The 23,840-nt window shown below is 47.8% G+C and overlaps 1 protein-coding gene across 1 annotated transcript in view; it reads left to right on the top strand.

Moving 5' to 3' along the window:
- The window catches only part of LOC112240768 (small G protein signaling modulator 2-like), a 147,301-nt gene extending 123,939 nt beyond the window's left edge, over nt 1–23,362 (top strand). Inside the window, 12 exon segments of the mRNA XM_042297707.1 lie at nt 295–359; nt 1,155–1,247; nt 1,250–1,299; nt 11,428–11,556; nt 11,746–11,922; nt 13,463–13,861; nt 15,239–15,363; nt 15,697–15,779; nt 16,704–16,813; nt 17,217–17,313; nt 21,431–21,598; nt 22,577–23,362. Of these exon segments, the coding sequence (XP_042153641.1) occupies nt 295–359; nt 1,155–1,247; nt 1,250–1,299; nt 11,428–11,556; nt 11,746–11,922; nt 13,463–13,861; nt 15,239–15,363; nt 15,697–15,779; nt 16,704–16,813; nt 17,217–17,313; nt 21,431–21,598; nt 22,577–22,665 (1,585 nt within the window). The 3' untranslated portion in view covers nt 22,666–23,362.
- The last annotated feature ends 478 nt before the right edge of the window (nt 23,363–23,840 follow it).

Genomic DNA, 23,840 nt, shown 5'->3' with positions numbered 1-23,840 from the left:
TCACACACACTCACATACACACATGGACACACACACACACACATGGACACACACACACACACATGGACACACACACATGGACACACACAACTAACGAACTCACACATACATGCATGCACACACACAGAGTCCGTTACTCACACAGAGTCCGTTACTCACACAGAGTCCGTTACTCACACAGAGTCCGTTACTCACACAGAGTCCGTTACTCACACAGAGTCCGTTACTCACACAGAGTCCGTTACTCACACAGAGTCCGTTACTCACCCCATTGTGCGTGTGTCCTGTTTCCAGTATCCCTCTGAAGATGCTGTGCCAGAATATGAAAAGGCAGATCGTGTCCAGGGCCTTCTACGGATGTAAGTCTGTGTTCTTTCTCTCAAAGTAGTTTGTTTCTCAGTTCCCTGTTCAGTCATAAAGGGAGTGATCTCCTGTCTCTTTTGTCTGTCTTTCTCTCCACTCCTTCCTTCCTGTCTCACGCCCTCTGTCCTATCTCTTTGTCTCCCTCCCTCCCTACCCCGCTCCCTCCCTACCCCTCTCCCTCCGTCCCTCACTACCCCTCCCCCCCCCCCTCCCTCCCTCCCCTCCCCTCCCTCCCCTCCCTCCCTCCCCCTCCCTCCCTCCCTCCCTCCCTCCCTCCCCCCTACCCCCTACCCCTACCCCGCTCCCTCCCTACCCCGCTCCCTCCCTACCCCTACCCCGCTCCCTCCCTACCCCTACCCCGCTCCCTCCCTCCCTACCCCGCTCCCTCCCTCCCCCTCCCTCCCTCCCTACCTACCCCGCTCCCTCCCTCCCTCCCTACCCCGCTCCCTCCCCCTCTCCCCTCCCCGCTCCCTCCCTACCCCTCTCCCTCTCACTCCGTCCCTCCCTACCCCTCTCCCCCTCGCTCCCTACCCCTACCTCCCTCCCTACCCCTCCCCTCCCCCTCCCTCCCTCCCTCCCCCCCCCCCGCTCCCTCCCTCCCTCCCCCTACCCCGCTCCCTCCCTCCCTCCCCCCTACCCTCCCCTCCCTCCCTCCCACCCTGCTCCCTCCCCCTCCCCCCGCTCTCCCCCCCATCTCCCCCTCTCCCTCCCCCTCTCCCTCCCTCCCTACCCCGCTCCCGCCCTCTCTCCCTCCCCCTCTCTCCCTCCCCCTCCTTCCCTCCCTCCCCCAGGGCTGGGCTACTGTCGACATCTGTCCACGGTCCGCACCCACCTGTCAGCACTGGTCAGCCACAACATTGTCCTTCCTGACAAACCTTGCGAGGCATCGGGGGACTGAGCAGAGACGTGTGGAAAAAGTACCAGAAGGACTGCAAGGTGGGTTAGTGGCTGGCTGGGTGGGTGGGTGGGTGGCTAGATGGACGGCTGGTTGGGCGGGTGGGTGGCTAGCAATGTGGCTGGCTGGCTAGGTGGCTGGCTATGTGGATGGCTGTGTAGCTGGCTGGCTATGTGGATGGCTGGGTGGGTGGATGGCTGCGTGGCTTGGTGGCTGGCTGGGTGGATGGCTTGGTGGATGACTGCGTGGCTGGGTGGGTGGCTTGGTGGCTGGCTGACTGGCTGGGTGGGTGGCTGCGTGGATGGCTTGGTGGATGGCTGCGTGGCTGGGTGGGTGGCTGCGTGGCTGGGTGGGTGGCTTGGTGGCTGGCTGCGTGGGTGGCTGGGTGGGTGGCTTGGTGGCTGGCTGACTGGCTGGGTGGGTGGCTGGCTAGCTGGGTGGGTGGCTGGGTGGGTGGCTTGGTGGCTGGCTGACTGGCTGGGTGGGTGGCTGGCTGGCTGGATGGGTGGCTGGGTGGATGGCTTGGTGGCTGGCTGACTGGGTGGATGGCTGCGTGGCTAGGTGGGTGGGTGGCTTGGTGGATGGCTGGGTGGGTGGCTGGGTGGCTGACTGGCTGGGTGGATGGGTGGATGGATGTGTAGCTGGCTGACTGGCTGGGTGGATGGCTGTGTAGCTGGCTGACTGGCTGGGTGGATGGCTGTGTAGCTGGCTGACTGGCTGGGTGGATGGCTGTGTAGCTGGCTGACTGGCTGGGTGGGTGGATGGCTGTGTAGCTGGCTGACTGGCTGGGTGGGTGGATGGCTGTGTAGCTGGCTGACTGGCTGGGTGGGTGGATGGCTGTGTAGCTGGCTGGCTATGTGGATGGCTGGGTGGGTAGATGGCTATGTGGATGGCTGGGTGGGTGGGTGGATGGCTGCGTGGCTGGCTGACTGGATGGCTAGGTGGATGGCTGGGTGGGTGGCTGGGTGGCTTGGTGGCTGGCTGACTGGCTGGGTGGATGGGTGGATGGATGTGTAGCTGGCTGACTGGCTGGGTGGATGGCTGTGTAGCTGGCTGACTGGCTGGGTGGATGGCTGTGTAGCTGGCTGACTGGCTGGGTGGATGGCTGTGTAGCTGGCTGACTGGCTGGGTGGGTGGATGGCTGTGTAGCTGGCTGACTGGCTGGGTGGGTGGATGGCTGTGTAGCTGGCTGACTGGCTGTGTGGGTGGATGGCTGTGTAGCTGGCTGGCTATGTGGATGGCTGGGTGGGTAGATGGCTATGTGGATGGCTGGGTGGGTGGGTGGATGGCTGCGTGGCTGGCTGACTGGATGGCTAGGTGGATGGCTGGGTGGGTGGATGGCTGGCTATGTGGATGGCTGTGTAGCTGGCTGACTATGTGGATGGCTGGGTGAGTGGATGGCTGCGTGGCTGGGTGGCTTGGTGGCTGGGTGTAATGTTGCAGCTTGTCCTCTAAAAGGGGTCAACATAAACATCACTCTATGCTCAGTAATCACATTCAATTCAAGAAGAAATTCGTGTCCACGTGGTGTTGTTGGTTAGAGAGGTAAACCAACTTCAAATAAGTATGTTTTGGGGGTAGCTATGAGAGATACGTGAGGTTTGGGGGTAGCTATGAGAGATACGTGAGGGGGAGAGGGGTGGGGGGAGCTATGAGAGAACATGAGAGGGTTGGGGAAGGAAGCTATGAGAGAGACATGAGAGGGTTGGGGGTAGCTATGAGAGACATGAGAGGGTTGGGGGTAGCTATGAGAGACATGAGAGGGTTGGGGGTAGCTATGAGAGACATGAGAGGGTTGGGGGTAGCTATGAGAGACATGAGAGGGTTGGGGGTAGCTATGAGAGACATGAGAGGGTTGGGGGTAGCTATGAGAGAAATGAGAGGGTTGGGGGTAGCTATGAGAGAAATGAGAGGGTTGGGGGTAGCTATGAGAGATATGAGAGAGTTGGGGGTAGCTATGAGAGGGTTGGGGGTAGCTATGAGAGATATGAGAGAGTTGGGGGTAGCTATGAGAGGGTTGGGGGTAGCTATGAGAGATAGGAGGGGTTGGGGGTAGCTATGAGAGATAGGGGGTAGCTAGGGTTGGGGGGGGTAGGTATGAGAGATAGGAGAGGGTTGGGGGTAGCTATGAGAGATAGGAGAGGGTTGGGATTAGCTATGAGAGACACGAGAGGGTTGGGGGTAGTAGCTATGAGAGACATGAGAGGGTTGGGGGTAGTAGCTATGAGAGATCGGAGGGGGTTGGGGGTAGCTGTGAGAGATAGGAGAGGGTTGGGGGTAGCTGTGAGAGATACGAGAGAGACATGAGGTTGGGGGAAGCTATAAGAGATATGAGAGTGTTGGGGGTAGCTATGAGAGACACGAGAGGTTTGGGGGTAGCTGTGAGAGATATCCAGGATCCAGTTGCAGAGGGAGGTGTTTAGTCCCAGGGTCCTTAGCTTAGTGATGAGCTTTGTGGGCACTATGGTGTTTAACTCTGAGCTGTAGTCAAGGAACCGCATTCTCACATCGGTGTTCCTTTTGTCCAGGTGAGAAAGGGCAGTGTGGAGTGCGATTGAGATTACGTCATCTGTGGATCTGTTGGGGCGGTATGCAAATTGGAGTGGATCTAGGGTGTCAGGTAGGGTGGAGGTGATATGGTCCTTGACTAGTCTCTCAAAGCACTTCATGATGACAGAAGTGAGTGCTACGAGGCGGTAGTCATTTAGCTCAGTTACCTTAGCTTTCGTGGGCACAGAAACAATGTTGGCCCTCTTGAAGCATGTGGGAACAACAGACTGGGATAAGTATTGATTGAATATGTCCGTAAACACACCAGCCAGCTGGTCTGCACATGCTCTGAGGACGTGGCTGGGGATGCCGTCTGGGCCTGCAGCCTTGCGAGGGTTGACACGTTTAAATGTTTTACTCACGTTGGCTGCAGTGAAGGAGAGCCCGCAGGTTTTGGTAGCGGGCCGTGTCAGTGGCACTGTATTGTCCTCAAAGCGAGCAAAGAAGTTTAATTTGTCTGGGAGCAAGACATCGTGGTCCGTGACGGGGCTGGTTTTTGTTTTGTACGCTGGTCCGGACATATTCAATCAATCCCTATACCAGTCTGCTGTTCCCACATGCTTCAAGAGGGCCACCATTGTTCCTGTTCCCAAGAAAGCTAAGGTAACTGAGCTAAACGACTACCGCCCCGTAGCACTCACTTCCGTCATCATGAAGTGCTTTGAGAGACTAGTCAAGGACCATATCACCTCCACCCTACCTGACACCCTAGACCCACTCCAATTTGCTTACCGCCCAAATAGGTCCACAGACGATGCAATCTCAACCACACTGCACACTGCCCTAACCCATCTGGACAAGAGGAATACCTATGTGAGAATGCTGTTCATCGACTACAGCTCAGCATTCAACACCATAGTACCCTCCAAGCTCGTCATCAAGCTCGAGACCCTGGGTCTCGACCCCGCCCTGTGCAACTGGGTACTGGACTTCCTGACGGGCCGCCCCCAGGTGGTGAGGGTAGGCAACAACATCTCCACCCCGCTGATCCTCAACACTGGGGCCCCACAAGGGTGCGTTCTGAGCCCTCTCCTGTACTCCCTGTTCACCCACGACTGCGTGGCCACGCACGCCTCCAACTCAATCATCAAGTTTGCGGACGACACAACAGTGGTAGGCTTGATTACCAACATCGACGAGACGGCCTACAGGGAGGAGGTGAGGGCCCTCGGAGTGTGCTGTCAGGAAAATAACCTCACACTCAACGTCAACAAAACTAAGGAGATGATGGACTTCAGGAACTTGTGGACTTCAGGAAACAGCAGAGGGAACACCCCCCTATCCACATCGATGGAACAGTAGTGGAGAGGGTAGCAAGTTTTAAGTTCCTCGGCATACACATCACAGACAAACTGAATTGGTCCACTCACACAGACAGCATCGTGAAGAAGGCGCGTGAAGTAAGGCTCTCCAGAGGGTAGTGAGGTCTGCACAACGCATCACCGGGGGCAAACTACCTGCCCTCCAGGACACCTACACCACCCGATGTTACAGGAAGGCCATAAAGATCATCAAGGACATCAACCACCCGAGCCACTGCCTGTTCACCCCGCTATCATCCAGAAGGCAAGGTCAGTACAGGTGCATCAAAGCTGGGACCGAGAGACTGAAAAACAGCTTCTATCTCAAGGCCATCAGACTGTTAAACAGCCACCACTAACATTGAGTGGCTGCTGCCAACACACTGACACTGACACTGACTCAACTCCAGCCACTTTAATAATGGGAATTGATGGGAAATGTAAATATATCACTAGCCACTTTAAACAATGCTACCTTATATAATGTTACTTACCCTACATTATTCATCTCATATGCATACGTATATACTGTACTCTATATCATCGACTGCATCCTTATGTAATACATGTATCACTAGCCACTTTAACTATGCCACTTTGTTTACATACTCATCTCATATGTATATACTGTACTCGATACCATCTACTGTATCTTGCCTATGCTCCTCTGTACCATCACTCATTCATATATCCTTAAGTACATATTCTTTATCCCCTTACACTGTGTATAAGACAGTAGTTTTGGAATTGTTAGTTAGATTACTTGTTGGTTATTACTGCATTGTCGGAACTAGAAGCACAAGCATTTCGCTACACAAGCATTAACATCTGCTAACCATGTGTATGTGACAAATAAAATTGGATTGGATTTGATTTGCCTTGCGAAAGTATTCGGCCCCCTTGAACTTTGCGACCTTTTGCCACATTTCAGGCTTCAAACATAAAGATATAAAACTGTTATTTTTTTGTGAAGAATCAACAACAAGTGGGACACAATCATGAAGTGGAACAACATTTATTGGATATTTCAAACTTTTTTAACAAATCAAAAACTGAAAAATTGGGCGTGCTAAATTATTCAGCCCCTTTACTTTCAGTGCAGCAAACTCTCTCCAGAAGTTCAGTGAGGATCTCTGAATGATCCAATGTTGACCTAAATGACTAATGATGATAAATACAATCCACCTGTGTGTAATCAAGTCTCCGTATAAATGCACCTGCACTGTGATAGTCTCAGAGGTCCTTTAAAAGCGCAGAGAGCATCATGAAGAACAAGGAACACACCAGGCAGGTCCGTGATACTGTTGTGAAGAAGTTTAAAGCCGGATTTGGATACAAAAAGATTTCCCAAGCTTTAAACATCCCAAGGAGCACTGTGCAAGCGATAATATTGAAATGGAAGGAGTATCAGACCACTGCAAATCTACCAAGACCTGGCCGTCCCTCTAAACTTTCAGCTCATACAAGGAGAAGACTGATCAGAGATGCAGCCAAGAGGCCCATGATCACTCTGGATGAACTGCAGAGATCTACACCTGAGGTGGGAGACTCTGTCCATAGGACAACAATCAGTCGTATATTGCACAAATCTGGCCTTTATGGAAGAGTGGCAAGAAGAAAGCCATTTCTTAAAGATATCCATAAAAAGTGTTGTTTAAAGTTTGCCACAAGCCACCTGGGAGACACACCAAACATGTGGAAGAAGGTGCTCTGGTCAGATGAAACCAAAATTGAACTTTTTGGCAACAATGCAAAACGTTATGTTTGGCGTAAAAGCAACACAGCCCATCACCCTGAACACACCATCCCCACTGTCAAACATGGTGGTGGCAGCATCTGGTTTGGGCCTGCTTTTCTTCAGCAGGGACAGGGAAGATGGTTAAAATTGATGGGAAGATGGATAGAGCCAAATACAGGACCATTCTGGAAGAAAACCTGATGGAGTCTGCAAAAGACCTGAGACTGGGACGGAGATTTGTCTTCCAACAAGACAATGATCCAAAACATAAAGCAAAATCTACAATGGAATGGTTCAAAAATAAACATATCCAGGTGTTAGAATGGCCAAGTCAAAGTCCAGACCTGAATCCAATCGAGAATCTGTGCAAAGAACTGAAAACTGCTGTTCACAAATGCTCTCCATCCAACCTCACTGAGCTCGAGCTGTTTTGCAAGGAGGAATGGGAAAAAATTTCAGTCTCTCGATGTGCAAAACTGATAGAGACATATCCCAAGCGACTTACAGCTGTAATCGCAGCAAAAGGTGGCGCTATAAAGTATTAACTTAAGGGGGCTGAATAATTTTGCACGCCCAATTTTTCAGTTTTTGATTTGTTAAAAATGTTTGAAATATCCAATAAATGTCATTCCACTTCATGATTGTGTCCCACTTGTTGTTGATTCTTCACAAAAAAATACAGTTTTATATCTTTATGTTTGAAGCCTGAAATGTGGCAAAAGGTCGTAAAGTTCAAGGGGGCCGAATACTTTCGCAAGGCACTGTACCTCTTGTGTCTGAGCCGTTGAATTGCGACTTTACTTTGTCTCTATACTGCCCCTTGCTTGTTTGATTGCCTTGCGGCGGGAATAGCTACACTGTTTGTATTCGGTCATGTCACCTTGCCCTGATTTAAAAGCAGTAGTTCGAGCTTTCAGTTTTACGCGAATGCTGCCATCAATCCACGGTTTCTGGTTGGGGAATGTTTTAATAGACGCTGTAGGTACAACATAACCGATGCACTTGCTAATAAACTTGCTCACCGAATCAGCGTATTCATCAATGTTGTTGTTCGACGCTATGCGGAACATATCCCAGTCCACGTGATCGAAGCAATCTTGAAGCGTGGAATTCTATTGGTCGGACCAGCGTTGAACAGACCTGAGCACGGGTGCTTCCTGTTTTAGTTTCTGTCTATAGGCTGGGAGCAACAAAATGGAGTTGTGGTCAGCTTTTCTGGAAGGGGGGCGGGGGAGGGCCTTATATGCATCACGGAAGTTAGAATTACAATGATCCAGGTTTTGCCAACCCGGGTTGCGCAATCGATATGCTGGTACAAGAGCCTTGTTTTTAGATTAGCCTTGTTCTTGTCCTGTTGAAAAACAAATGATAGTCCCACTAAGCGTAAACCAGATGGGATGGCGTATCGCTGCAGAATGCTGTGGTAGCCATGCTGGTTAAGTGTGCCTTGAATTCTAAATAAATCCCTGACAGTGTCACCAGCAAAGCACCCTCACACAATCACACCACCTCCATGCTTCACGGTGGAAACCACACATTCGGAGATCATCCGTTCACATACTCTACGTCTCACAAAGACACAGCAGTTTGGAACCAAAAATCTCAAAGTTGGACTCGTCAGACCAAAGGACAGATTTCCACCGGTCTAATGTCCATTGCTCGTGTTTCTTGGCCCAAGCTAGTATCTTCTTCTTATTGGTGTCCTTTAGTAGTGATTTATTTGCTGCAATTCGACCATGAAGGCCTGATTCACGCAGTCTCCTCTGAACAGTTGATGTTGAGATGTGTATGTTATTTAATCTCTGTGAAGCATTTATTTGGGCTGCAATCTGAGGTGCAGTTAACTCTAATGAACTTGAGAGCCAGTTTCACCATAGCGCTTGATGGTGTTTGCAACTGTACTTGAGGAAACTTTAAAAGTTCTTGAAATTTTCCAGATTGACTGACCTTGTCTTAAATTAATGATGGACTGTTGTTTCTCTTTGCTTATTTGAGCTGTTCATGCCAGCTTTACTGATCTGAATCATTGTCTTGGTCTCTCTCTCTACTGTTCTGTCTCATAGCTTTTAGCCGTACCCTTATCCTACTCCTCCTCTGTTCCTCTGGTGATGTAGAGGTGAATCCAGGCCCTGCAGTGCCTAGCTCCACTCCTATTCCCCAGGCGCTCTCTTTTGATGACTTCTGTAACCATAATAGCCTTGGTTTCATGCATGTTAACATTAGAAGCCTCCTCCCTAAGTTTGTTTTATTCACTGCTTTAGCACACTCCGCCAACCCGGATGTCCTAGCCGATTCTGAATCCTGGCTTAGGAAGGTCAACAAAAACTCTGAAATCTCCATCCCTAACTATAACATTTTCAGACAAGATAGAACGGCCAAAGGGGTCAGTGTTGCAATCTACTGCAGAGATAGCCTGCAGAGTTCTGTCCTACTATCCAGGTCTGTACCCAAACAATTTTAACTTCTACTTTTAAAAATACAACTCTCTAAAAACAAGTCTCTCACCATTGCCACCTGCTATAGACCACCCTCTGCCCCCAGCTGTGCTCTGGACACCATATGTGAACTGATTGCCCCCCATCTATCTTCAGAGCTTGTGCTGCTAAGTGACCTAAACTGGAACATGCTTAACACCCCAGCCATCCTACAATCTAAGCTTGATGCCCTCAATCTCACACAAATTATCAATGAACCTACCAGGTACAACCCCAAAGCCGTTAACACGGGCACCCTCATAGATATCATCCTAACCAACTTGCCCTCTAAATACACCTCTGCTGTTTTCAACCAGGATCTCAGTGATCACTGCCTCATTGCCTGCATCCGTAATGGGTCAGCGGTCAAACGACCACCCCTCATCACTGTCAAATGCTCCCTGAAACACTTCAGCGAGCAGGTCTTTCTAATTGACCTGGCCCTGGAAGGATATTGACCTCATCCCGTCAGTAGAGGATGCCTGGTTATTTTTTTTAAATGCCTTCCTCACCATTTTAAATTGTATTTATTTTACCTTTATTTAACTAGGCAAGTCAGTTAAGAACAAATTCTTATTTTCAATGACGGCCTAGGAACAGTGGGTTAACTGCCTGTTCAGGGGCAGAACGACAGATTCATGCCCCATTCAAGAAATTTTGAACCAGGAACAGATATAGCTCTTGATTCTCTCCAGACCTAACTGCCCTTAACTAGCAAAAAAACATCCTATGGCGTTCTACATTAGCATCGAACAGCCCCCGTGATATGCAACTTTTCAGGGAAGTTAGAAACTAATATACACAGGCAGTTAGAAAAGCCAAGGCTAGCTTTTTCAAGCAGAAATTTGCTTCCTGCAACACAAACTCAAAAAAGTTCTATGACACTGTAAAGACCATGGAGAATAAGAACACCTCCTCCCAGCTGCCCACTGCACTGAAGATAGGAAACACTGTCACCACTGATAAATCCACTATAATTGAAAATGTCAATAAGCATTTTTCTACGGCTGGCCATGCTTTCCACATGGCTACTCCTACCCCGGTCAACAGCACTGTACCCCCCACAGCAACTCGCCCAAGCCTTCCCCATTTCTTCTTCTCCCAAATCCAGCCAGCTGATGTTCTGAAAGAGCTGCAAAATCTGGACCCCTACAAATCAGCCGGGCTAGACAATCTGGACCCTTTCTTTCTAAAATGATCTGCCAAAATTGTTGCCACCCCTATTACTAGCCTGTTCAACCTCCCTTTCGTGTCGTCTTAGATTCCCAAAGATTGGAAAGCAGCCGCGGTCATCCCCCTCTTCAAAAGGGGGGACACTCTAGACCCAAACTGCTACAGACCTATATCTATCCTACCCTGCCTTTCTAAGGTCTTCGAAAGCCAAGTCAACAAACAGATTACCGACCATTTCAAATCCCACCGCTCCTTCTCCACTATGCAATCTGGTTTCCGAGCTGGTCATGGGTGCACCTCAGCCACGCTTAAGGTCCTAAACGATATCTTAACCGCCATCGATAAGAAACAATACTGTGCAGCCGTATTCATTGACCTGGCCAAGGCTTTCGACTCTGTCAAACACCACATCCTCATCGGCAGACTCGATAGCCTTGGTTTCTCAAATGATTGCCTCGCCTGGTTCACCAACTACTTCTCTGATAGAGTTCATTGTCACCAGCTGCCAGAGCAGCTCACAGATTGCTGCACCTGTACATAGCCCATCTATAATTTAGCCCAAACATCTACCTCTTCCCCTACTGTATTTATTTATTTATTTTGCTCCCCATTATTTTTTCTACTTTGCACATTCTTCCACTGCAAATCTACCATTCCAGTTTTTTACTTGCTATATTGTATTTACTTCGCCACCATGGCCTTTACCTCCCTTATCTCACCTCATTTGCTCACATCGTATATAGACTTATTTTTCTACTTTATTATTGACTGTATGTTTGTTTTACTCCATGTGTAACTCTGTGTTGTTGTATTGTGTCGAACTGCTTTGCTTTATCTTGGCCAGGTCGCAATTGTAAATGAGAACTTGTTCTCAACTTGCCTATCTGGTTAAATAAAGGTCAAATAAAATAAATTGTCTCTCTCTTTCTCTAGAACTATAAGGAGTTGGAGTTGTTGTGGCTGGTGTATTACGGAGGTGTACAGCATGACATCAGGAAGGAAGTCTGGCCCTTCCTGCTGGGTCACTACAACTTTGGCATGGGCAAGAAGGACATGAGCCAGGTAGCTAACAATACATATGTCTCTCTGTCTCTGTGTTTTAAGATCTGGCCACATGTACCCCACCAGAGACGGGGTTCAATAGTTGTTTCCACATCTTCCTTCCTGTCTTTTACTGTAACCCCCTCTCAGTTTCCAAATGTCATAAATATATTTATAATGAACATCTTGTCATGCCGTGTTGGTCTGTAGATCGATGAGAAGATCGGTGCACGGTACCAGCAGGTGATGAAGGAGTGGAAGGCCTGCGAGGTGATCGTCAAGCAGAGAGACAAAGAGATGCAGTCGGCCATTTTTGCTAATCTGTCTTCAGGAAGCAGCATAGAGAGCCACGTCCTCAGACACAGAGACTCCACTCTCTGCAATGAGGTGGGTTGGTTGGTTGATTAATTGGTTGGTTGATTGATTGGTTGATTAATTGGTTGGTTGATTGATTGGTTGATTAATTGGTTGGTTGATTGGTTGGTTGATTAATTGGTTGGTTGATTGATTGGTTGATTGATTGGTTGATTAATTGGTTGGTTGATTGATTGGTTGATTAATTGGTTGGTTGGTTGATTAATTGGTTGGTTGATTGGTTGGTTGATTAATTGGTTGGTTGATCGATTGGTTGATTAATTGGTTGGTTGATTGATTGGTTGATTAATTGGTTGGTTGATTGATTGGTTGGTTGGTTAATTGGTTGGTTAATTGGTTGGTTGGTTGGTTGGTTGATTAATTGGTTGGTTGATTGATTGGTTGATTGATTGGTTGATTAATTGGTTGATTAATTGGTTGATTGATTGATTGATTGGTTGATTGATTGGTTGGTTGATTAATTGATTGGTTGATTGATTGGTTGGTTGGTTGATTGATTGATTGGTTGGTTGATTGATTGATTGATTGATTGGTTGGTTGATTGGTTGGTTGATTGATTGGTTGGTTGGTTGATTAATTGGTTGGTTGATTAATTGGTTGGTTGATTAATTGGTTGGTTGATTAATTGGTTGGTTGATTGATTGGTTGATTAATTGGTTGGTTGATTAATTGGTTGGTTGATTGATTGGTTGATTAATTGATTGATTAATTGGTTGATTGATTAATTGGTTGATTAATTGATTAATTTATTGATTGATTGGTTGGGTGATTGGTTGATTGATTGGTTGGTTGATTAATTGGTTGGTTGATTGATTGATTGGTTGATTGATTGATTGGTTGATTAATTGGTTGGTTGATTAATTAGTTGGTTGATTGATTGATTGGTTGATTAGTTGATTGGTTGGTTGATTAATTGGTTGGTTGATTGATTGATTGGTTGATTGATTGATTGGTTGATTAATTGGTTGGTTGATTAATTAGTTGGTTGATTGATTGATTGGTTTATTGGTTGATTGATTGGTTGATTAATTGGTTGGTTGATTAATTAGTTGGTTGATTAATTGATTGGTTTATTGGTTGATTAATTGGTTGATTAATTGATTGATTGATTGGTTGATTGAATAAAGTTAATTTTTTTAATCATTATAAAAACACGTGCAAACATTACATATAACTAGAAAGGGTAGTTTTCCTGTTTGTTTTAGCTGTTTATAAAAAAACACATCTCTACCCCTCTTCCTCCCCCCTTCTCCGTCCTCCCCAATCCTCCTGCCCTCTCCCCCTTATCCTCCCTCCTCCCCCTTTCTCCGTCCTCCTCAAGCCTTCTGCATTCTCCCCCTTCCTCCCTCCTCCTCTGCCCTTCTCCGTCCTCCTCAAACCTCCTGCCGCCTCCTCCCTTTTCCTCCCTCCTCCTCCCCCTTCTCCGTCCTCCTCAAGCCTCCTGCCTTCTCCCTCCTTTTCCTCCCTCCTCCCCCTTCCTCCCTCCTCCTCCTTCGCCCTTCTCCGTCCTCCCCAACCCTCCTGCTTTCTCCTCCCTCCTCCCTCCTGCCAGGTGTTCATGTCAGTGGATGAGCCCGACGCAGGGGCGGGGGGGCAGGAAACCCCAGGAGGGGGGGGGGGAGACACCCCCGGCCACTCTACAGTGATTCTCCCCGCAGCCAGTGGAGCACTAGCTCCTGATGAGTGCCCCCTAGTGGAGTTTGACTCCCCTGACTCCGGGCACTCTCAGATTCTCTCCTCTATCGACGATGGACAGAGCACGGAGGAGAAGGGGGGAGTCGGGCAGGAGGGAGGAGCCGGGGAGGAGGCTCGGCCACACTCGTACAGTGTGACGGAGGAGAAGGAGCGACAGGATTGGTTGAGTGAGGAGATTCTGTGCAGTCAGCTGGATAAGTTGATGACCAATGAGAATGGAGGAGCAGAGGGGATGCCTTCACTCTCATCCTATACAGTAAGTACTGGACACACACACACACACACACACACACACACACACACACACACAGACACAGACACAGCGACAGATACTCAATAAAGAGCATCATTGAATTGCATATCGAAACACATAGATCAGTACTGTTCTGGATGCTGTTCTGAGTACTGTTCTGGATGCTGTTCTGGATGCTGTTCTGGGTACTGTTCTGGATGCTGTTCTGGGTACTGTTCTGGGTACTGTTCTGGATGCTGTTCTGGATGCTGTTCTGGATGCTGTTCTGAGTACTGTTCTGGATGCTGTTCTGGATGCTGTTCTGGGTACTGTTCTGGATGCTGTTCTAGTTACTGTTCTGGGTACTGTTCTGGATGCTGTTCTGGATGCTGTTCTGATGTACTGTTCTGGATGCTGTTCTGGATGCTGTTCTGAGTACTGTTCTGGGTACTGTTCTGGATGCTGTTCTGGATGCTGTTCTGAGTACTGTTCTGGGTACTTTCTGGATGCTGTTCCGGATGCTGTTCCGGATGTTGTTCTAGGTACTGTTCTGGGTACTGTTCTGAGTACTGTTCTGAGTACTGTTCTGGGTACTGTTCTGGGTACTGTTCTAGTTACTGTTCTGGGTACTGTTCTGAGTACTGTTCTGGATACTGTTCTGGGTACTGTTCCGGATGCTGTTCTAGTTACTGTTCTGAGTACTGTTCTGGGTACTGTTCTAGTTACTGTTCTGGGTACTGTTCTAGTTACTGTTCTAGTTACTGTTCTGGGTACTGTTCTGAGTACTGTTCTGAGTACTGTTCTCGGTACTGTTCTGGATGCTGTTCTGAGTACTGTTCTGGATGCTGTTCTAGTTACTGTTCTGGGTACTGTTCTGGATGCTGTTCTAGTTACTGTTCTGGGTACTGTTCTGGATGCTGTTCTGAGTACTGTTCTGGGTACTGTTCTGGGTACTGTTCTGGATGCTGTTCTGAGTACTGTTCTGGGTACTGTTCTGGATGCTGTTCTGAGTACTGTTCTGGGTACTGTTCTGGATGCTGTTCTAGTTACTGTTCTGGGTACTGTTCTGGATGCTGTTCTGAGTACTGTTCTGGATGCTGTTCTGGGTACTGTTCTGGATACTGTTCTGGGTACTGTTCTGGATGCTGTTCTGGATGCTGTTCTGAAGGCAATTTTACTGCATTGATATTTACTCTTTATGTGAACTGAACCGGATCAAATTGAAGTGTCTGTGTGTGTGTGTGTGTGTGTCTGTGTGTGTGTGTGTGTGTGTGTGTGTCTGTGTGTCTGTGTGTGTGTGTGTGTGTGTGTGTGTGTGTGTGTGTGTGTGTGTGTGTGTCTGTGTGTGTGTGTGTGTGTGTGTGTGTGTGTGTATGTGTGTGTGTGTGTGTGTCTGTGCAGATTGAGCTGTTGGACACAGTGGCTCTGAACCTCCACAGGATAGATAAAGATGTTCAACGCTGTGACCGTAACTACGGCTACTTTACGACCGCTAACCTGGAGAAACTACGCAACATCATGTGCAGGTAAACACACACATGCACGCACACAGACTTTTATTTGCTCACTCGATCGCTCATTATTTCACACTCTTTTTTTCACCGTCTCGCGTTTCCCTCTTCTTCCCACCTCTTACCCCTCTTCCTCCACCTCTTCCATCCCCCTCTTCCCCCTCTTCTTTCCCCCTCTTCTTCCCACCTCTTACCCCTTTTCTTTCCCCTCTCTTCTTTCCCCCTCTTACCCCTCTTCTTCCCCCCTTCTTCCCACCTCTTCCTTCCCCCTCTTTCCACAATATTCCTCCCCCTCTTACCCCTCTTCTTTCCCCCTCTTCCCCCTTTTGTTTCCCTATCCTGTCCCAGCTATGTGTGGGAGAATCTGGAGATGGGTTATGTCCAGGGGATGTGTGACCTGCTGGCTCCTCTCATGGTCATCCTGGACGATGGTATGAACCTCAGTCAACATGGAACCTCAGTCAACATGGCTGCCTCCCAAATGGGACCCTATTCCCTATACTCTGCACTTCTTTTGACCAGGGCCCTATGAAGCCTGTTAGCCATTTGCCGTTAGCTGTTAGCTAGCAATTAGTAATGAAACATTAGCAATTATAGCCATTTGCAATTAGCTTTTACCCATTAGCCGTTGCATTACACAGTGATCAGTGAGTGAAGGGGAATGTATGTGTCTAGGCCTTGGTCACAATATACAGAAAAAGTATAGCCTCTCCCAGAGTATGTGTTGCCCCTTTGCCTCGCCCCCTCCTCCTCCCTCTCCCAGAGTATGTGTTGACCCCCGCCCCCCTCCTCCTCCCTCTCCATGCCTTCCTCCCTCTCCCAGAGTATGTGTTGACCCTTGCCTCGCCCCCCCCCCTCCTCCCTCTCCATGCCTTCCTCCCTCTCCCAGAGTATGTGTTGACCCTCGCCTCGCCCCACCCTCCTCCTCCCTCTCCATGCCTTCCTCCCTCTCCCAGAGTATGTGTTGACCCTCGCCCCCCTCCTCCTCCCTCTCCATGCCTTCCTCCCTCTCCCAGAGTATGTGTTGACCCTCGCCCCCCTCCTCCTCCCTCTCCATGCCTTCCTCCCTCTCCCAGAGTATGTGTTGACCCTCGCCCCCTCCTCCTCCCTCTCCATGCCTTCCTCCCTCTCCCAGAGTATGTGTTAACCCTCGCCTCGCCCCACCCTCCTCCTCCCTCTCCATGCCTTCCTCCCTCTCCCAGAGTATGTGTTGACCCTCGCCTCGCCTCACCCCCCACCTTCCCTTCTTCCTCCCCCAGAGTATGTGTTGACCCTCGCCCTCCTCCCTCCCCATGCCTTCCTCCCTCCCCCAGAGTATTTGTTGACCCCCTTCCCTTCCCTTCTTCCTCCCCCAGAGTGTCTAGCATACAGCTGTTTCACCCAGCTGATGAAGAGGATGAGCCAGAACTTCCCCAACGGCGGAGCCATGGACACACACTTCACCAACATGAGGTCCCTCATACAGGTCTGGTGTTTATTTACTTAACCTTTAGTTCACCTTTATTTAACCTTTAGTTGACCTTTAGTTGACCTTTAGTTGACCTTTAGTTGACCTGTATTTGACCTTTAGTTAACCTTTAGTTAACTTTAGTTAACTAGGGCAAGTCAGTTAAGACCAAATTATTATTTTACAATGACGGCCTAGGAACAGTGAGTTAACTGCCTTGTTTAGGGGCAACAGATTTTTTACCTTGTCAGCTCAGGGATTCGATTTAGCAACCTTTCGGTTACTGGCCCAACGCTCTAACCACTAGGCTACCTGCCGCCCTGACTGTGTGTGCGTGCGTGCACGCACGCTCGAATGATCCTAACGTGACCCCTAACCGGTGGTCCGCTCTGGTGTGGTGTCTGTTTGATGATGTCATCAGATCCTGGACTCTGAGCTGTTTGAGCTGATGCATCAGAATGGAGACTCCACCCACCTCTGTTTCTGCTACCGCTGGTTCCTGTTAGACTTCAAAAGAGGTACGATACGCTTCACAAACAACACTCCTTTCATTCATTTAATTACATTTTGTTGAGGGGGATTTTGAAGCTTTACTTAGACAATTATGAAACGAGGTGGGGGGGGTTACAGGCAAGTAAAAGAAGCAGTGTGAGACTATGGACAATATTCCCTGTTTTTAGCTCCTTGCCGACTTTGCAGCATTTTTTTGTTTTGTTTTTGTTTTGTTACTGTTGTTATTTCTTACATTATTGCCTACAGACGAAAGTAACTTTTGGATATTAGATCGGCGGTCACTCATCAACATTTCAACCAGAAATGTAACTTCCCTGAATTGGATCCTTTATGTGTGAACTCCCCGAGGCAGTTCCATTCCTCCTGGGGGGGGGCGCCGAACAAGAGGATGAAGGAGTGGACTTCTAGTCCGACTCAGGAGGCGTGCACACCATCCATCGCTTCCGAGTATATTACTTGCTGGTTCATCCTTGGGAAGCCTGGTTCAGACTTGGGAGCAATTTCCAAACGGCTGAAGGTACCACGTTCATCTGTACAAACAATAGCACACAAGTATAAACACCATTGGACCACGCAGCTGTCATACCGCTCAGGAAGGAGACACATTCTATCTCCTAGAGATGAATGTATTTTGATGCGAAAAGTGCAAATCAATCCCAGAACAACAGCAAAGGACCTTGTGAAGATGCTGGAGGAAACAGGTATAAAAGTATCTATATCCACAGTAAAAACGAGTCCAATATCAACATATCCTGAAAGGCCACTCAGCAAGGAAGAAGCCACTGCTCCAAAACCTCCATAAAAAAGCCAGACTACGGTTTGCAAATTCACATGGGGACAAAGATCATACTTTTTGGAGAAATGTCCTCTGGTCTGATGAAACAAAAATAGAACGGTTTGACCATCATTATGTCAAATCAAATCAAATTGTATTTGTCACATACATGGTACATGGTACACATGGTTAGCAGATGTTAATGCGAGTGTAGCGAAATGCTTGTGCTTCTAGTTCCGACAATGCAGTAATAACCAACAAGTAATCTAACTAACAATTTCAAAACTACTGTCTTATACACAGTGTAAGGGGATAAAGAATATGTACATAAAGATATACGCCTTCTTCACGATGCTGTCTGTGTGAGTGGACCAATTCAGTTTGTCTGTGATGTGTACGCCGAGGAACTTAAAACTTGCTACCCTCTCCACTACTGTTCCATCGATGTGGATGGGGGGTGTTCCCTCTGCTGTTGTGTTGGAGGAAAAGGGGAGGCTTGCAAGCCGAAGAACACCATCCCAACCGTGAAGCACGGGGTGGCAGCATCACGTTGTGGGGGTGCTTTGGTGCAGTAGGGACTGGTGCACTTCACAAAATAGATGGCTTCATGAGGAAGGAAAATTATGTGGACATACTGAAGCGACATCAGTCAGAAAGTTAAAGCTTGGTCGCAAATGGGTCTTCCAAATGGACAATGACCTCAAGCATACTTCCAAAGTTGTGGCAGAATGGCTTAAGGACAACAAAGTCAAGGTATTGGAGTGGCCATCACAAAGCCCTGACCTCAATCCCATAGAACATTTGTGGGTAGAACTGTAAAAGCGTGTGCAAGCAAGGAGGCCTACAAACCTGACTCAGTTACACCAGCTCTGTCAGGAGGAATGGGCCAACTTATTGTGGGAAGCTTGTGGAAGGCTACCCGAAACGTTTGACCCAAGTTAAACAATTTAAAGGCAATGCTACCAAATACTAATTGAGTGTATGTACACTTCTGACCCACTGGGAATGTGATGAAAGAAATAAAAGCTGAAATAAATAATTCTCTCTACAATTATTCTGACATTTCACATTCTTAAAATAAAGTGATGATCCTAACTGACCTAAAACAGGGAATTTTTACTGGGATTAAATGTCGGGAATTGTGAAAAACTGTATTTGGCTAAGGTGTATGTAAACTTCTAACTTCAACTGTATGTGAAGTGCCAGGAGTTTTACCAATCTTGGTTCTGTCTTCAGCAGGGAGTTTTATATGATATGAGCCAGGAGTTTTACCAACCTTGGTTCTGTCTTCAGCAGGTAGTTTTATATGATATGAGCTAGGAGTTTTACCAACCTTGGTTCCGTCTTCAGTTTTATATGATATGAGCCAGTGGTTTTATATGATATGAGCCAGGAGTTTTACCAACCTTGGTTCCGTCTTCAGTTTTATATGATGTGAGCTAGGAGTTTCACCAACCTTGGTTCTGTCTTCAGTTTTATATGATATGAGCCAGGAGTTTCACCAACCTTGGTTCTGTCTTCAGCAGGTAGTTTTATATGATATGAGCTAGGAGTTTTACCAACCTTGGTTCTGTCTTCAGTTTTATATGATATGAGCCAGGAGTTTCACCAACCTTGGTTCTGTCTTCAGCAGGTAGTTTTATATGATATGAGCTAGGAGTTTTACCAACCTTGGTTCTATCTTCAGTTTTATATGATATGAGCCAGGAGTTTTACCAACCTTGGTTCTGTCTTCAGTTTTATATGATATGAGCCAGGAGTTTTACCAACCTTGGTTCCTTCTTCAGTTTTATATGATATGAGCCAGGAGTTTTACCAACCTTGGTTCTGTCTTCAGTTTTATATGATATGAGCCAGGAGTTTTACCAACCTTGGTTCTGTCTTCAGCAGGTAGTTTTATATGATATGAGCCAGGAGTTTTATATGATATGAGCCAGGAGTTTTACCAACCTTGGTTCTTTCTTCAGCAGGTAGTTTTATATGATATGAGCCAGGAGTTTTATATAATATGAGCCAGGAGTTTTATATGATATGAGCCAGTGGTTTTATATGATATGAGCCAGTGGTTTTATATGTTTTATATGATATGAGCCAGGAGTTTTATATGATATGAGCCAGGAGTTTTACCAACCTTGGTTCTGTCTTCAGCAGGTAGTTTTATATGATATGAGCCAGGAGTTTTATATGATATGAGCCAGTGGTTTTATATGATATGAGCCAGTGGTTTTATATGATATGAGCCAGTGGTTTTATATGATATGAGCCAGTGGTTTTATATGATATGAGCCAGGAGTTTTATATGATATGAGCCAGGAGTTTTACCAACCTTGGTTCTGTCTTCAGCAGGTAGTTTTATATGATATGAGCCAGGAGTTTTATATGATATGAGCCAGTGGTTTTATATGATATGAGCCAGTGGTTTTATATGATATGAGCCAGTGGTTTTATATGATATGAGCCAGTGGTTTTATATGATATGAGCCAGTGGTTTTATATGATATGAGCCAGGAGTTTTATATGATATGAGCCAGTGGTTTTATATGATATGAGCCAGTGGTTTTATATGATATGAGCCAGTGGTTTTATATGATATGAGCCAGTGGTTTTATATGATATGAGCCAGGAGTTTTATATGATATGATAGAGCCAGTGGTTTTAGTTTTATATGATATGAGCCAGGAGTTTTATATGATATGAGCCAGGAGTTTTATATGATATGAGCCAGTGGTTTTATATGATATGAGCCAGTGGTTTTAGATATGAGCCAGTGGTTTTATATGATATGAGCCAGGGGTTTTATATGATATGAGCCAGGAGTTTTATATGATATGAGCCAGTTTTATATGGAGCCAGTGGTTTTATATGATATGAGCCAGTGGTTTTATATGATATGAGCCAGTGGTTTTATATGATATGAGCCAGTGGTTTTATATGATATGAGCCAGTGGTACACTGTATGACATTTCAGATTGGAGTTGAAATACAATGCAAATAACTTTGTGTGTGTGTGTGTCGTGTGTGTGTGTGTGTCCTCTGTGTGTGTGTGTGTCCTCTGTGTGTGTGTCTCCTCTGTGTGTGTGTGTCTCCTCTGTGTGTGTGTGTGTGTGTGTGTGTGTCTCCTCTGTGTGTGTGTGTGTGTCTCCTCTGTGTGTGTGTGTGTGTCTCCTATGTGTGTGTGTGTGTGTGTGTGTGTGTGTGTCTCCTCTGTGTGTGTGTGTGTGTGTGTGTGTTTCCTCTGTGTGTGTGTGTCTCCTCTGTGTATGTGTTTGTCCTGTATCTCCTCTGTGTATGTGTGTGTCCTTTGTGTGTGTGTGTGTGTGTGCCCTCTGTGTGTCTCTCCCCTCCAGAGCTGCTGTACCAGGATGTGTTCTCAGTATGGGAGGTGATCTGGGTGGCCCCTCACATCTCCTCTCAGCACTTCATCCTGTTCCTGGCCCTGGCTCTGGTAGAGGTCTACAGAGAGATCATCAGAGACAATACCATGGACTTCACTGACATCATCACCTTCTTCAACGGTGACAGCCAGACAGAGAGACAGCCAGACAGAGACAGCCAGACAGAGAGACAGCCAGACAGAGAGACAGCCAGACAGAGAGACAGCCAGACAGAGAGACTGCCAGACAGACAGAGAGACAGACTGCCAAAGAGAGAGAGAGAGAGACTGCCAGAGAGAGAGAGACACAGACAGTGTACTCCTTTAGACCAGGGCCCTATAGAACCCTATTCCCTATATAGGGCACAACTTTAAACCAGGGCCCTATAGAACCCTATTCCCTATATATAGTGCACTACTTTAGACCAGGGCCCTATAGAACCCTATTCCCTATATATAGTGCACTACTTTAGACCGGGGCCCTATAGAACCCTATTCCCTATATAGTGCACTACATTAGACCAGGGCCCTATAGAACCCTATTCCCTATATATAGTGCACTACTTTAGACCAGGGCCCTATAGAACCCTATTCCCTATATAGTGCACTACTTTAGACCAGGGCCCTACAGAACCCTATTCCCTATATAGTGCACTACTTTAGACCAAGTGAAATGTATTGGGATGGGCCCTATGGCTCTGGTCAAAAGTAGTGCAATATGTAATAATAAAATAAAATAAAATGTAATTTAACAAGGCAAGTCAGTTTAAGAACAAGCTCTTATTTACAATGGCGGCCTACACCAGGCCAAACCCGGACGATGCTGGGCCAATTGTGTGCCGCCCTATGGGACTCCCAGTCACGGCCGGTTGTGATACAGCCTGGATACGAACCAGGGTCTGTAGTGACACCTCTAACACCTCTAGCACTGAGATGCAGTGCCTTAGACCACTGCACCAATCAGGAGCCTCCAACAAGAACATGGTGAAATGTGTTGGGATGGAGCACAAAGGTGGAGGCAAACTGTGAGCAAGGTCACTACAGATATATAGTGTGTGTATAAAACCATCTCCCTGACTTCCTGTGTGTGTGTGTGTGTGTGTGTGTGTGTGTGTAACAGAGATGGCAGAACGTCATGACGTGCAGCACATCCTTCAGATCGCCAGAGAGCTGGTGCGCAAGGTCCAGTCTCTCATCGAGAACAAGTGATGAAGAGGAGGATGAACAGGGCAGGAGGAAGAGGAGGGTGAACAGGGCCAGAAGAGGAGAGGTAGAGAGGAGCCAGATACCATCACTCCTCCACCTGCCCATCCATCCTCTGCATCCAGCACAGCTCCCTCCCTCTCTTACCCCTCTTTATACCTCACAAACCTGTGGAAGAGACAGAGACGTGGGCCCTCTATCCCTCCAGCCAGACCAGTGAATGGTGAAGGCTCCAGGTTGACCACCTGGCCTGGATGAAGGCTCCAGGTTGACCATCCTAGCCTGGAGAAAGGAGAGAACGGGGAAAGGAGAGGGATGTTGGCTGGGTCCTGGTTCCGGTTCTGATCTGGTCCTGGTCTGGTCTAGGTCTGGTTCTGGTCCTGGTCTGGTCTGGGTCTGGTCTAGGTCTGGTCCTGGACTGGGTCTGGTCCTGGTTCCAGTGCTAAGTCTGGGTCTAGGTCTGGACCTGGTATATAGATGTTGTTTACAAGCACCCGGTCACAGAATGCCATGGTTAGTTGGTTGCTGTCAGATGTTTGGAGTTGTCTTTATGCTCGTTAGTTGGATCACACTGTGACTGCCCGCATTTTATTATTCTCTACTATTCACCAGGGGTGGCAGGTAGCCTAGTGGTTAGAGGCAGGTAGCCTAGTGGTTAGAGGCAGGTAGCCTAGTGGTTAGAGGCAGGTAGCCTAGGGTTAGAGGCAGGTAGCCTAGTGGTTAGAGGCAGGTAGCCTAGTGGTTAGAGGCAGGTAGCCTAGTGGTTAGAGGGGCGGCAGGTAGCCTAGTGGTTAGAGGGGCGGCAGGTAGCCTAGTGGTTAGAGGGGCGGCAGGTAGCCTAGTGGTTAGAGGGGCGGCAGGTAGCCTAGTGGTTAGAGGGGCGGCAGGTAGCCTAGTGGTTAGAGGGGCAGGTAGCCTAGTGGTTAGAGGGGCGACAGGTAGCCTAGTGGTTAGAGGGGCGGCAGGTAGCCTAGTGGTTAGAGGGGCGGCAGGTAGCCTAGTGGTTAGAGGCAGGTAGCCTAGTGGTTAGAGGCAGGTAGCGTAGTGGTTAGAGGCAGGTAGCCTAGTGGTTAGAGGCAGGTAGCCTAGTGGTTAGAGGCAGGTAGCCTAGTGGTTAGAGGCAGGTAGCCTGGTGGTTAGAGGCAGGTAGCCTAGTGGTTAGAGGCAGGTAGCCTGGTGGT

Source organism: Oncorhynchus tshawytscha, linkage group LG14, assembly GCF_018296145.1.
Source record: "Oncorhynchus tshawytscha isolate Ot180627B linkage group LG14, Otsh_v2.0, whole genome shotgun sequence".
Classification (NCBI taxonomy): Eukaryota; Metazoa; Chordata; class Actinopteri; order Salmoniformes; family Salmonidae; genus Oncorhynchus; species Oncorhynchus tshawytscha.
The sequence above is the reverse complement of the archived record's forward strand: the minus strand, read 5'-3'. Positions and strand labels throughout refer to the sequence as shown.